The sequence below is a fragment of the Rhinoderma darwinii genome, chromosome 4, assembly GCF_050947455.1.
Source record: "Rhinoderma darwinii isolate aRhiDar2 chromosome 4, aRhiDar2.hap1, whole genome shotgun sequence".
Lineage (NCBI taxonomy): Eukaryota > Metazoa > Chordata > Amphibia > Anura > Rhinodermatidae > Rhinoderma > Rhinoderma darwinii.
This window is the reverse complement of record NC_134690.1, coordinates 349,361,250-349,375,586: the sequence shown is the minus strand read 5'-3', so window position 1 is coordinate 349,375,586 and position 14,337 is coordinate 349,361,250. Positions and strand designations below refer to the sequence as shown.

The 14,337-nt window shown below is 42.9% G+C and overlaps 1 protein-coding gene across 1 annotated transcript; it reads left to right on the top strand.

The window, feature by feature from the left end:
* The first annotated feature begins 7,323 nt into the window (after positions 1 to 7,323).
* On the top strand, positions 7,324 to 13,610 carry LOC142761297 (myelin and lymphocyte protein-like). Its single transcript, XM_075864489.1, has 5 exons — positions 7,324 to 7,423; positions 7,705 to 7,875; positions 7,961 to 8,083; positions 10,661 to 11,107; positions 13,457 to 13,610. The coding sequence occupies exons 1-4, from the start codon at positions 7,403 to 7,405 to the stop codon at positions 10,739 to 10,741; spliced, it is 396 nt and encodes a 131-aa protein (XP_075720604.1). The 5' UTR covers positions 7,324 to 7,402; the 3' UTR covers positions 10,742 to 11,107; positions 13,457 to 13,610.
* The last annotated feature ends 727 nt before the right edge of the window (positions 13,611 to 14,337 follow it).

Here is a 14,337-nt window from a genome sequence, read left to right as displayed (position 1 = left end):
TGCTGGGAGTTGTAGTTTCACAACAGCCAGAGAGCCACAAATTGGAAACCACTGGTTTGCATGTTCCAATTTACTATTACTTGAAATTCCAGGAGGTTGTTTGCTTGACTTAATAGACTCATTGGATGATATGGATATTACTGCAAAGGTCATGATGGTAATGAGCTGGTTAACCCATTGTCCTGATATTTTGTGTCTGAAGTTTATACGTTTTGTGTGATTATGACATTCTACATATATATTAACCTTACTGTGTGTTTCGTGTCTCTTAGAGGTACGTTCTATTTTGAGTGTAAGGGGGGATTCACACGAACGTGTATTGCGTCCGTGCAGGCCGCGTGGTTTTCACGCGCCACGCACAGACCAATACAAGTCTATGGGGCAGTACAGACAGTCCGTGCTTTTTGCGCAGCGTTTGTCCGCTGCGCAAAAAGCGCGACATGTTCAATATCTCCGCGTAATTCACGCATCATGCACCCATTGAAGTCAATGGGTGCGTGAAAACCACGCAGGTCGCACGGAAGCACTTCCGTGCAAACTGCCTGTTTCGCGCACCAGCTGTCAAAAGAATGAATGTAAACAGAAAAGCACCACGTGCTTTTCTGTTTACAAACATCCGAATGGCGTTTCATAATGATGGCGGCTGCGCGAAAAGCACGCAGCCGCGCATCATATGATGCTGCCTCACGGAGCAGGCAGGTGGCTTTTGCGCAGGCAAAACGCCGCGTGTTTTGCGTGCGCAAAAACGCCACGCACGTCTGAATCAGCCCTTATTAGGGCATGCCCACACGTGGCGGATTTCCTCCGCAACTGTCCGCATCAATGCCGCACAGAATCTGCGTTGCAGATTCTGCGGCGGATCTGCCCAAAATGTGCAGTAAATTGATGCGGACTAGCTGCTGCGGACTGCGGTAAAAGTGCTTCCCTTCTCTCTATCAGTGCAGGATAGAGAGAAGGGACAGCACTTTCCCTAGTGAAAGTAAAAGAATTTCATACTTACCGGCCGTTGTCTTGGTAACGCGTCCCTCTTTCGGCATCCAGCCCGACCTCCCTGGATGACGCGGCAGTCCATGTGACCGCTGCAGCCTGTGATTGGCTGCAGCCGTCACTTAGACTGAAACGTCATCCTGGGAAGCCGGACTGGAGACAGAAGCAGGGAGTTCTCGGTAAGTATGAACTTCTATTTTTTTGACAGGTTGCTGTATATTGTGATCGGTAGTCACTGTCCAGGGTGCAGAAACAGTTACTGCCGATCGCTTAACTCTTTCAGCACCCTGGACAGTGACTATTTACTGACGTCTCCTAGCAACGCTCCCGTAATTACGGGAGCCCCATTGACTTCCTCAGTCTGGCTGTAGACCTAGAAATACATAGGTCCAGCCAGAATGAAGAAATGTCATGTCAAAAAAGCAAGACGCATCCGCAGCACATATAACATTTTCATGACAGCTGCGGACTTCATTGCGGAATTTAGAATCTCCATTGAAGTTAATGGAGAAATTCCGCCGTGAGTCCGCAACCAGTCCGCCACAACTCCGCAACAGCCATTGCATGCTGCGGACACCAAATTCCGCACCGCAGCCTATGCGGAATTTTACGCATCGTCTAAACGAACACTGCTAAATAAAAGTGGAAGTCAATGGAGAAACGGCTCCGCTGTGGATTAACGCTGCGGAGTGTCCGCTGCGGAATTCAAGAGGAAATCCGCCACGTCTGGCCATGCCCTAAGGGTTATGTAATATTGCATTTCTTCTAGGACTGTTTAAAAGTAAGGATATCATATTTTTTACATAACAATGGTATAGAATTTACCTGACACACGGATGACATCACAGAGTATGACATCATTACACATGAGGGTTTATCTTAGAAATAACATAGATTTGGTTTGCAATTTTGACTGTTCTACTAGTGAGAATATATTGGAGTGCGGTTGTCTTTCAGGCTTTGTATGATGGTAATTAGAATAGTTTTTCCTACATTATTATATACCTGTGTCTTTATATACAGATTATTATACAGTATATAACTATATGTCTACAGGTTATATACACCCTTCTATATATATATAAAATATAATACGCACCACTGTGTGAATTATATTTTCCCCTGCCTCCTATATACAGTGTATATGGTTAATATAGATTATAGTTATATAATACATAGATGCATAGTTATAGTTATCCTCCATGCTCTCATGAATAAACAGTTTATGATTTATGTCCCTCTACAAATAAATGATCATACAGATTGTTATAAATAAATGTCTATATACAGGTACACCCCATGTATAAATTGTATGTATATACATATATTATGCATATCAAACGTTATATATATTTTTATATATATATATATATATATATATATATATATATATATATATATATTATTTATGTATGTGTATGTATATATATATATATATATATATATATATATACACATATATTTCTTCTCTCTGTGTGGTATTAATTATATGTTGCCCACTATATGTGGCTTAACCCCTTAACGACCAGACCTATTTTGGCCCTAATGACCAAGCATTCTTTTTTTATTTTTCTCATCGTCACATTCGAAGAGTTAGGCCTTATTCACACGTACGTCTTATACGTCCGTGATACGCATGTGATTTTCACGCGCGTCGCACGGACCTATGTTAGTGAATGGGGCCGTTCAGACTGTCAGCGATTTTCACGCAGCGTATGTGCGCTGTGTAAAACTCACGACACGTCCTATACTTGCCCGTGTTTCGCGCAGCACGCACCCATTGCAGTCAATGGGTGCGTGCAAATCGCGCACGGCACACGGAAGCACTTCCAGGTGCCGCGCGTGATGCTCGCTACAGTAGTAAAATAAATGAATGTAAACATAAAAACAGAGTGTCATAATGATGCAGCCACGCAGCCACGCGCCATATGCTGATGCCACACGGACCTTTTGCGTGCTCAAAACACAGTGTTTTTTGCGCACGCAAAAAACGGACATGTCCGTGTGAATAAGGCTTTACAACTTTTTTCATTTTTTCTTCGACATAGGCGTATGAGGGCTTGTTTTTTGCGAGACGAGTTGTGTTTTTTAATAGCACCATTTACTGGTGCATATATGATATTGATTAACTTTTATTACGTTTTGATGGGGGAGGGAATTTAAAAAAAAACGCTATTCCTGCATAGTTTTTCGAGTTTTCATTTTACGCCGTTCACTATGCGCCATAAATTAAATGTTACCTTTATTCTATGAGTCGGTACAATCATGACGATACCACATATGTATAGGTTTTTTATGTTTTACTACATTTGCACAATAAGAAACACTTCAAACAAAAATAAGACATTTTTGCTTAACCGCATTCCAAGAGCCATAACTTTAACAACTTTATTATTTTTCCGTTGATATCGCCATATGAGGGCTTGTTTTTTTGCGGGACAAAGTATAGGTTTCATCGCTACTATTTTGGGGTGCATGGTAAGGCTGGGTTCACACGACCTATTTTCAGGTGTAAACGAGGCGTATTATGCCTCGTTTTACGCCTGAAAATAGGGCTACAATACGTCGGCAAACATCTGCCCATTCATTTGAATGGGTTTGCCGACGTATTGTGCAGACGACCTGTAATTTACGCGTCGTCGTTTGACAGCTGTCAAACGACGACGCGTAAATTGACTGCCTCGGCAAAGAAGTGCAGGGCACTTCTTTGCCACGTAATTTGAGCCGTTCTTCATTGAACTCAATGAAGAGCAGCTCAAGATATACGAGCGTCACAGACGCCTCGTATATTATGAGGAGGAGCATTTACGGCTGAAACGACGCAGCTGTTTTCTTCTGAAAACAGGCTGACATTTCAGCCGTAAATCACAGCTAGCGTGTGCACATACCCTAATAACTTTTATTATATTTTTGGAGGGTGGAGAAAAAAAGCTATTTTGCAGTTGTTTTTTGCGTTTTTTTTGTATGCCGTTCACTATGCAGTTGAATTAAGGTGTTAACTTTATTCTTCGTGTTGTTACGATCGCAGCGATACCATATATGTGAACTTTTCATGTTTTCTACACTTTTATTAATTAAAACCACTTTTTATAGAAAAAATAATAATTATTTTATTTTTAGGCCTCGTTCACACAGAGTTTTTTGTGCAGGAGGAAAATTTTGTCCTTCCTGCATGTCGTTTGCCGTGATTTTCACCGCGTTTTTCGCAGCGTTTTTCGCTCGCGCCCATTGAGTGCTACGGGCAAAAAACTCAGCGGAATACGCTTTCTCTGCCTCCCATTGATGTCAACGGGAGCTCAGAGGCGCGAAGATAGGGCATGTCCCTTCTTTCTCCCGCGAGGCGGTTTTACCGCTCCCGGGAGAAAACCGCCCCCACCTCCCATTGAAATCAATGGGAGGCATTTTCGGCCGATTTTTGACGAGTTTTGCGGAGCGGTTTCCGCTCCAAAAAGCTTGTCAAAATACTCAGTGTGAACAGGCCCAAAAGAAGCCTGAAAAGAAGCCTGAAAAGAAGCTCCAAATTAAGCTTCATTTTCAGCTTCAAAAACGCCTGAAAATCAGAGGCTGTTTTCAGACGTTTTTTGTTAAGCGTGTGAAAATACACTAAGGGTATGTTCACACGCTTAGCAAAAAACGTCTGAAAATACGGAGCAGGGAAAACAGATCCTGATTTTCAGATGTTTTTTTAATTAAATAGCGTTTTTCGCTGCGTATTTTACGGCCGTTTTTCTATAGAGTCAATGAAAAACAGCTCCAAAAACAGTTCAAGAAGTGACATGCACTTCTTTTTACGGGGCGTCTTTTTACGCACCGTTTTTTCAAAATGGCCGCGTAAAAAAACACCTCGTTGGAACGTCTGCTTCCGCTTTTTCGGCCGTTTTTCAACGGCCTAAAATAAGCTGTGTGAACATACCCTAAATCTGACAGGCAATCTATTAGACCATGCCTCTGGCACAGCCTAATATGCATAAAGCCAGGGCAGGCCTGGGTGCCTTTGTTAGGCCCCATGCTGACATGGCAACCAGTCGGCGGCTGCTGAACGCATTCGTGGCCGCCAATGGGTGACAGATTGAAATGCCTTGGTCGCTATTTATCGCGGCATTTAATGGGTTAAATGGGTGAGATTGAAGGTTCCTTCAATCTCATCCGTTGCAACGGGAGCCCAGCTGTCAGTTACAGTCGGGCTCCCGTGGTGATCGTGTGGGCACAGCTTCTGTGCCCACGTGATCACCATCACGTACATGCAGATGGGAATGCGCAAACAGGCCGCATTTCCCCACGTACAGTTACGTTAAAATGCGGAAGGGATTAATATATTCAGCTGTAAATATTGAAATGATAACATATACTATTCTTTATGTACAACTTAATACATACATTACTCTTCAGACTATATTTTTTTTATTATACCATAGGAATAACCTCAATCTCCTAAACCCCAGTGAAAAACCTGTAAGGGTATGTTCACACGACCTATTTTCGGCCGTTTTTCGGGCCGTAAACGCTTGAAAAACGGCCGAAAAATCGGAAGCAGAACGCCTCCAAACATCTGCCAATTGATTTCAATGGGAAAACAGCGTTCTGTTCCGATGGAGCGTTTTTCGCAACGTTTTTTTACGCGTAAGAAAACGGCCGTGAAAAAGAAGCGCAGGACACTTATTGGGACGTTTTTGGAGCCGTTTTCCGTAGATTCTATTGAAAAAAGCTCCAGAAACGGGCATTAAAAATGCCTTGAAAAACGCAGCGAATATCGCGAGTGGCACAAAAAACGTCTGAAAATCAGGAGCTGTTTTCTCTTGAAAAACGACTCTCGGTATATACAGTGTAGTCTATACATGGGTAATAAAATATATATATATATATATATATACACACACAAACACACACTTCTTATAATGTATATCCCTCCGTACATGGCCGATTTTATACACCAAAATTATATTTATATATAACCTCAGTATTACACAAAATCACTCTATACATGGCTTATTATTTCGAAAATACAAATAAGGCCTCATGCATACGACCGTAGTGGTGTGCACAGGCCGTGATTTGCGACTCGGACAGCATTAATTTCTATGAGCCTTGGCAGTAAAACACTGCCGTAATAAGACATGTCCATTCTTTTTGCGGTCCACGCTCCTGGGCAATGCACGGAACGTGGAAACCACGGTAGTATGCATGGGCCCATTAAAAGTGAATGGGGCCGCAATTCACTCCCAGATAATTGCGGACGCAAAAATAACTTTGTGTGCATGTTATATCAACCATCAAAAATATAAATAACAATTAACACTTCCAGAGTTCCTACCCCAAAAAAAACAGTTAGGGTCACACAACCGTTAAAACAACATATTGAGACAAATTTCAACATAAAGTACAGGGGCAGTCCTTGGAGCTACAAAAAACTAGTCTGGCGGCAATCTGCCCACACTAAATAAACCTTATCCATAAACCCGGACCAGGGGCACCGAGAATACTTGCAGATACTACTTGTTAAATGCAGGAACCTGATCCTTAGGGGGAACACTCTAAGGAGCCCCCAAATATAGAGCCAAGCAGCTCGAGTCACACGATTCATTTTAGGGGATACATACCCACAATGCGTCCACCACCAAATTTTCCACCAACTCCTAGGACTCCCCCCCCCCCTACAGCAAGTAGGCATTGACTACCTCAAGCATGCGAATCCCTCCACGCACCCACAGCTCACTTTATGCCATCCCGAGGGGCAAGGCACCACAATTCCATTCCCACATCATTTAGGTGGACACCATTGTCTTTTCAAAAACCACCTCCACTGACACCATGCCAGCCTACTTTGTGAACCAGGAATTGAACCAACGTTGCTCCTGCGCTAGCCAGTTGGGGAATTGAGACATACCCGACAGTGGTAACTACTTAAAAAATATTTACCCCCACCTTCTATACCCTCCTCTCACTAAACCCCTCCCCATGTCTCTGGGCCCCAAACTCTCCCTTCTACCTAAGTCATGCAGTCCTCCTCTGTTCTTTATCAGTAACATGACAAAAGTCATGCATGACATCACACGAGAGTTTATCTAGAAGGCAACATGGACTTGGTTTACATTTGACTGCTCTAATACAATGAGGATGTATTTTAGTACAGTCGTCTTTCGTCTTTCAGGTTGAAAATGTAAGTAATAAAGTACACATACAATATTTCATAGTTTTACAATATGCAGGAAAATAGGGACCTCTCCAGAAGTTCTCCACAGGTCTTCTCTAGCTTCTCTGCGGGAACTTTAATCGAAATTTTATTCTTATGTAACTGAGTATATATGATTTCACTTTCTTATTCCTTTCACAGCAAGATATTGAAAGAGGCGACGTTGAAAATGTTGTAACGTCTCTCCTGCCCAAGGGCTGTGGCGTTTTTTCGACGTTTCCAGATATGCTCTTTATCCCGGAGCTTGTAAGTATGAGATATTCTAAAACGATAATTGTATATAACATAATAATAAATCTATAATGTCGGTGTTTAGTACTGAGAATCACTTATTCCCTCTAATTCTATATCCTCAACCACAATAGATGGTCAATGTGCTGACCCACGTGCTGCTTCTTTCTGCAGCCACATAACTTCCGTGGAGCATTTGTGTAGTAGTAAACAGTATAAAACATAAAATCCACTGTCATATGCATTTCCTTGTCTTACATAAAATCTTCTGTAATCTGCATTTCATTGTCTTCTAGATATTCGGAGGACTTGTGTGGTCTTTGATTGCAGCGACACTCGTGGACGTGACAGCAGTAATCCATGGCTGGGTGCTGTTTGTGAACCTGTCCTGTTTCCTTGGAACATTGACCCTCATGTGTCTGTATGCTGCAGGAGTCCACAACAACAAGACCAAATGGATGAAAGTTGTAAGTATTAACAATATAATAAAAGTCACTCTGTGCCTAAAGATTTAATGATAATGAGATATGTCCTGAATCTGTTTTCTTTAAGGATATTTACTATCACTTCACTGCTGCAGCACTTTATATTAGCGCAGCTATCATAAATGCAATTGGGACGCAGATTATCGAATGGGACAGCTTTATTAATGACGTGTTAAATATGTCAGTAACGGTAAGTACCTGACGCCGGGCCGCCATCAAGAATTTCTGGCTCTTTGGAGGAGCAGGGGAGAGACAGTAGGTGAGCATGGGCTCTGTGGCAGTGTAGGGGAAGGGGCAACATTAAAAAAATCATTGCACTTAGGGCTTATTTACACGAACGTGTAATACGTCCTTGCAACGTGCGTGATTTTCACGCGCCTCGCACAGACCTATGTTAGTCTATGGGGCCGTTCAGACAGTCTGTGATTTTCACGCAGCGTATGTCCGCTGCGTGAAACGCACGACATGTCTTATATTTGTGCGTTGTTCGCGCATCACGCACCCATTGAAGTCAATGGTTGCGTGAAAATCACGCGCAGGACACGGAACCACTTCCGTGTGACGCGCGTGATTCGCACAACAGCAGTAAAAACTATAATTGAAAACAGAAAAGCACCACATGCTTTTCGGTTTAAAAACATACAAACAGAGTGTCATAATGATGGCGGCTGTGCGAAAATCATGCAGCCACGCATCATATGCTGCTGACACAAGGAGCTATGTACCTTTTGCGCGCGCAAAACGCACACGCTCGTGTAAATCCAGCCTTAAGCTACTGCCTCTACAGAGCACAGTCACTCACCAAAATGGAGTACTGGCTGCTGCTTCTGGCTCCTGCAGGCTCTAAGATCTACCACCATCGCGACTTGCCTGGAAAAAGTCTCTGCCTCCTCCTTACATGTGGCACTTACTTCATCTGCATAGTCTACAGCAGGGGTCTCAAACTCGGCCGGGCAAGTGGGCCGCATATAGAAAAAATGGGAAGTTGACGGGCCGCATTACTTTCAAATTTGATGCAATACTAAATTATTGTTAATCAATTAGTTATTTGAACTACTATAACACAATATTACTAGAATAATAATACTACATTACTATAATAATAGCGCTAGGTTTAAAATTTGAGATATTTCTCCACGTGCTTATTTCAACAATCCAGCTTTCCAGTTTAAGTGTCGCTAAATGCAGTCCAGCGGCTCAGTTAGCACACATGTCAAGAATGGGCAGCCCCTTTTTAGATAGTGCCGCAGTGCCCTCTGTGGATGCTGCCGCAGTGCCCTCTGTGGATGCTGCCGCAGTACCCTCTGTGGATAATGCAACACACCCCTAGATAAGTCCACAGTGCCCTCTGTAGATAAGGCCACAGTGCCCTCTGTAGATAAGGCCACAGTGCCCTCTGTAGATAAGGCCACAGTGCCCTCTGTAGATAAGGCCACAGTGCCCTCTGTAGATAAGGCCACAGTGCCCTCTGTAGATAAGGCCACAGTGCCCTCTGTAGATAATGCAACACACCCCTAGATAATGCCAGTGTCCTCTTCAGATACTGTCACACACCCACTTGTAGATAATGCCACAGTGCCCTCTGTAGAGGCTGCCACAGTGCCCTCTGTAGAGACTGCCACAGTGCCCTCTGTAGAGGCTGCCACAGTGCCCTCTGTAGAGGCTGCCACAGTGCCCTCTGTAGAGGCTGCCCCAGTGGTGTCAGGGGCTTACCCAGAGCTGGAGTCCCAGGCAGAGTGCTAGTAGGCTCTTCCTGGGACTCCAGCTGTGCTCCTGACATCACTGGGACTCCTGCTCTGGGGAAGCCCCTGACATCATTGTCGATGTATGGACAGCGATGTCAGAGGCTTCCCCAGAGTCCCGGAGCAGAGCCGATAATAGCGCTCTACCCGGGACTCCGCTCTGGGGAAGACCCTGACACACTGTCCATATATGGACAGCGATGTCAGGGAATTCCACAGAGTCCCGGAGCAGAGCCGACACCAGCGCTCTGCTCGGGACTCCGGCTCTGGGGAAGCCCCAGACATCGCTGTTCATATGTGAACAGCGATGTCAGGGAATTCCAGAGTCTCGGAGCAGAGCCGATACTAGCGGCTCTGTGTCCCGCGGGCCGCAGATGACAGCCCCAGGGGCCGCATGCGGCCCGCGGGCCGCGTGCTTGAGACCCCTGGTCTACAGACCAGATGGCAAAATTAATTCAGATGCCCGACCAGACCCCAAAATTAACATCAACATAACATAAAAGAACATGCCCTGAGCCCTGCAATGTGGACTGTTTATTTCACCAAAAATCATGAAATCATACAGTATGGGCCAGGATGCTGGCGTCGAGCAGGGACCATTTTTTTTTTATTGCTGGCCAAGTCCCTGACAGCAGTACCGTCAGTACTGTCCTGATGGCAGCCCTGACGTGAAATACCTGACACATATCAGCAGGTCCCTGTTTACACAAATTCTATGTGATCATGTCCAGGCCGGCAGATGGCAGCATCTGAGAGGTTTACCGTTTTAATTACTACACATATGTATATGGAAGAGGTTGTGCTGGCGTCCCCACTGATCTGATAAAGGAGTAGTGGCCTATTGAAAACTATGGATCTGTAAAATGCATGGAAGGGTTGCCAGCATAATTACAGATATTGAAAGTGCTTGGTAGTGCACATATATTACAGGTATATGTAAGAAAAACATATAGATAGAAGGAAAACATCTTCTTTTTTTTACTGTACCTACCTTTAAATAATAACATACCTGTATTTTCTTCTAGGTGTCTGCCTTCTTTGTGATGCTGATCTATTGCATCCATGCAGCTTTCTCCCTTAAGAGAAAAGTGGGACAAGCTTCATAACTAGCGATGAGGACAATGTCTACCATACTTACCCCGCGGTGCTGGCAGGGATGGTGGGCGGCGCAGAGAGCACAGGCTGCTTTGCCAACCAGAATTAAATATTTAAACGGAAACACACTGACTTCAGCATAAGTCAGAGGTGAACTTTCCCTAGTTTATGTGTATCCCTGCTAATTGTATTTTGACTCCAGATTTAACCCGGATTGTTTGACTTCTCTTCTGCCTCGCTCCCTACTGTACCGCATACCCGGCTCTGCTTGACTACTGTTACTCGACCCTTGGCTTACCCGACTATGTTTATGCTTTTCCTGTTGCTGACTTCCGGACTGCCTGATCAAACTTCTGTTCCCGTCTTCACCTTTCCTGGTACGTTTAAAAAGACCTTTATGTTTGTTGTTCCTCATATTAACCGTATCTCCAATTACTCCCATTTTGTCTGATTCTCCTCCTGCTAAACGATATTCAGGGAATCAACCAACGGATAAGCTAGCCTACGTCCTGGGGCCAGCAGAGTACCATGACCTTAACCAAAGCTGTTGGAAAGGGAGTGCTATAGGTGAAAATGTGCCATGTGGTTGGTTATTTCCTGGGCATTACAGGAATAAGACTGTTACAATATTAATACTGCAAAGAGATTATTACATCATGATATACAATATAATATAGGCCCAGTTAGTACTGCCCCCTGGTGTCTCCATGAATGGGTTGCTCTTATGCTGCAGCCTTTAACCATTCTAAAGCTGCAGTGTAAGGGCCTGTCCTCATGTAGCGGAATTGCTGCTTATTTTCCATCTGGTATTGCTGACGGACAATATGCAGCAGAATACAGTAGCAGCAAAGCGGGTGAGTTTTAACAAATCTCATCCACACGCTGCGTAAAATTTCCGACCAGAAATTGTCCTGCGGTGCGTATTTTTCGTACCGCAGCATGTCAATTCCTGCTGCTGAATGTGGACTGAATTGCTGCGTTTTTCAGAGATGTCACCATCTTCCCAACATTGAAAAAAACGCCGCAAATTCCGCACCATTTTCTGCAGTAAAAAAAAATTCAGGAAATGGTGTGGTTTTTCCTGCTAGTTTCTGCGGAATTGTTGTAGACATTTTCTGCAACAATTCCGTTACGTGTGGACAAGCCCGAATACAGCAGGAGACCTGTCAGCACCTTAACTATTGTGATTGCTGCACCTCAGTACATCACTGTCCTCTCTAACCTGATGGAATTAGTAACACATATTTATTTATTTATTTATTATATGTTACTTTTTTAATATATTATTACTTCAAATGAGACCTGAATAACATTTAAGATAATAAATGGATGAGATATATAGTTTTAGAAATGTGTATGTAAACACACTGTATATACACAGTTTTGTTTGTGACTTTTGTTGCGTGTAGCATGGGGGTGAATGTTTGTATTAACTAAAGATAAGACAGCTTGCTGCTCATTTCTTTTACTTTTTCCTATGAGGTTACCATATTTGTGCCATACAAGATATTGCAGACTTTCCTATTCTTATGTAAAAGGAAATGTGCCTATTTTTTACATTTCACTCATCACTAGTCTTGATCTTGAATGGTCATTAACTTTTCAAGAAACTTTGCATAAATCAGTGGGACAAGTCAATATAATGCAATATATCTTTTTATAGAAAAATACCTCTCTTTCTCAACTTATCAGGCTCCCTTCCTCTCCCTCCCCTCCTAAGGGTATGTTCACACGAGGTCATTACGTCCGTAATTGACGGACGTATTTCGGCCGCAAGTACCGGACCGAACACACTGCAGGGAGCCGGGCTCCTAGCATCATAGTTATGTACGACGCTAGGAGTCCCTGCCTCGCTGCCGGACAACTTTCCTGTACTGTAATCATGTTTTAAGTACGAGACAGTTGTCCGGCAGCGAGGCAGGGACTCCTAGCATCGTACATAACTATGATGCTAGGAGCCCGGCTCCCTGCACTGTGTTTGGTCAGTTACTTGCGGCCGAAATACGTCCGTCAATTACGGACGTAATGACCTCGTGTAAACATACCCTCACTGTTCTGAATTTACTGCTTTTTTTTAATCAGCTCACTAAAGTATCAGGTTACAGCAGCACATACAAATCTATGGAGAGGGGAGGGTGATGAGAGAGCAAGAGCATAGTGAGAGAGAGACACAGGGACAGGCACTGCTGCAGCTTCTAGTAAGTGGCAGCTTAATACGAAAAGTCGCTTGAAAGGTTAGGTACGCTATAAACAACAATGTCTCTGTTAGGTAGAAATTAATGTATATCTCAGAACTAAACTAAAATGTTAAATGTAGCATCCCTATAGCGACATATAGACAGCAAATAGTGTCATACAGAGCCTACAATGTCTAACATACCAGTATGGAAATACAGGACCTCATTTATCAAAGCTATCTAAGACAAGAAATGACTTTATTACCCATAGCAACTAATAACATTGCATAACTCAAATAAAAACTGAGTAATGAGCAACAAGAACAGCTGCTTTGTTACCATAGTTTCAAATAGAGTTTCTCAATAACACAACTGCCATAAAGTGTATATTTCTACACTTTGCTTTGTTTGTTATATGGTGAGTAGAGTAACAAGTGATCATGAAACCCCATGATTCAATTTATCTTTTCCTCTATATTTTCTACCTTTCCGTTTCTAAGTCTTCTACTCTGTAATTGTAAATGATAATTTTTGTTTGAATTCTTTCAGGATATCGTTGACCACAGTAACATCTTAGTGACTAACACTCAACCATCTGAACCATAATAACTTATTGTCAGAAGACCTAGACTTCTAGGCCCAGAATCTGCTGCAATATGAGAGATTATAGAACCATTTTGAAAGATCCATAATAAAACTATTGTATTTGTCCCATTTTCTTGTTGTAATAATAGTTTTATCAGAATAACTTTTAATAACTGATTTTTATTAATTCGGAAATTATGTCAATTTTTTTTATTGATGAGAAATAGGCATTTCTCAATTTGCCCTTTTCCTCATCCCCTTTAAGCATGCCATCCAGATTACTTTTGTTTGGGCCAACACGTTTATTTTTACATTTATTTAATTATTTAGGTTTCATGCACTGCCCTGAGGGGCTCCATGCTAGAGAGCATACTACGTTTTACTAGCCTACACTTTAATCAAGTGGTATGTACCCATCTGCCATGTAGACATGTGGTGCATGCACAATATTTAGGACATGTGGTACATGCAGAATATTAGTACTCAGATGTATGAATTTTACATTTACCCTCATTGAATCTCAGTTACCAAGAGCATGCCCAAATACTCTACGTCAGCCTGTAATTTAAGAACGTCTTCCATACACTGTATTATATTGCATACCTTGGTGTCATAAAAAACTGTATTATCAAACAGTAATGGTCCCAGCACTGAACCTTGGGGTACAACAATTATAACTGGTGACCATCAAAGTATAAATCATTGGCCACAACCTTTTAGATACGGCCCATAGGCCGGTATTTGATTGATTTATAAGCTATAATCCAAAAATACTGTAGCGTCCATGGTTTACTCACCCCCCGGTGGCTGCAGCCATGGATCTGTGAGCGCTGGCTCGCATCTTG

Coding starts and splice junctions, on each gene's coding strand:
- LOC142761297 (XM_075864489.1), top strand. CDS start 7,403: ATGCTCTTTATCCCGGAGCTT. Junction 7,876..7,960: donor AGACCAAATGGATGAAAGTT/GTAAGTATTAAC, acceptor GTTTTCTTTAAG/GATATTTACTATCACTTCAC. Junction 8,084..10,660: donor TGTTAAATATGTCAGTAACG/GTAAGTACCTGA, acceptor ATTTTCTTCTAG/GTGTCTGCCTTCTTTGTGAT.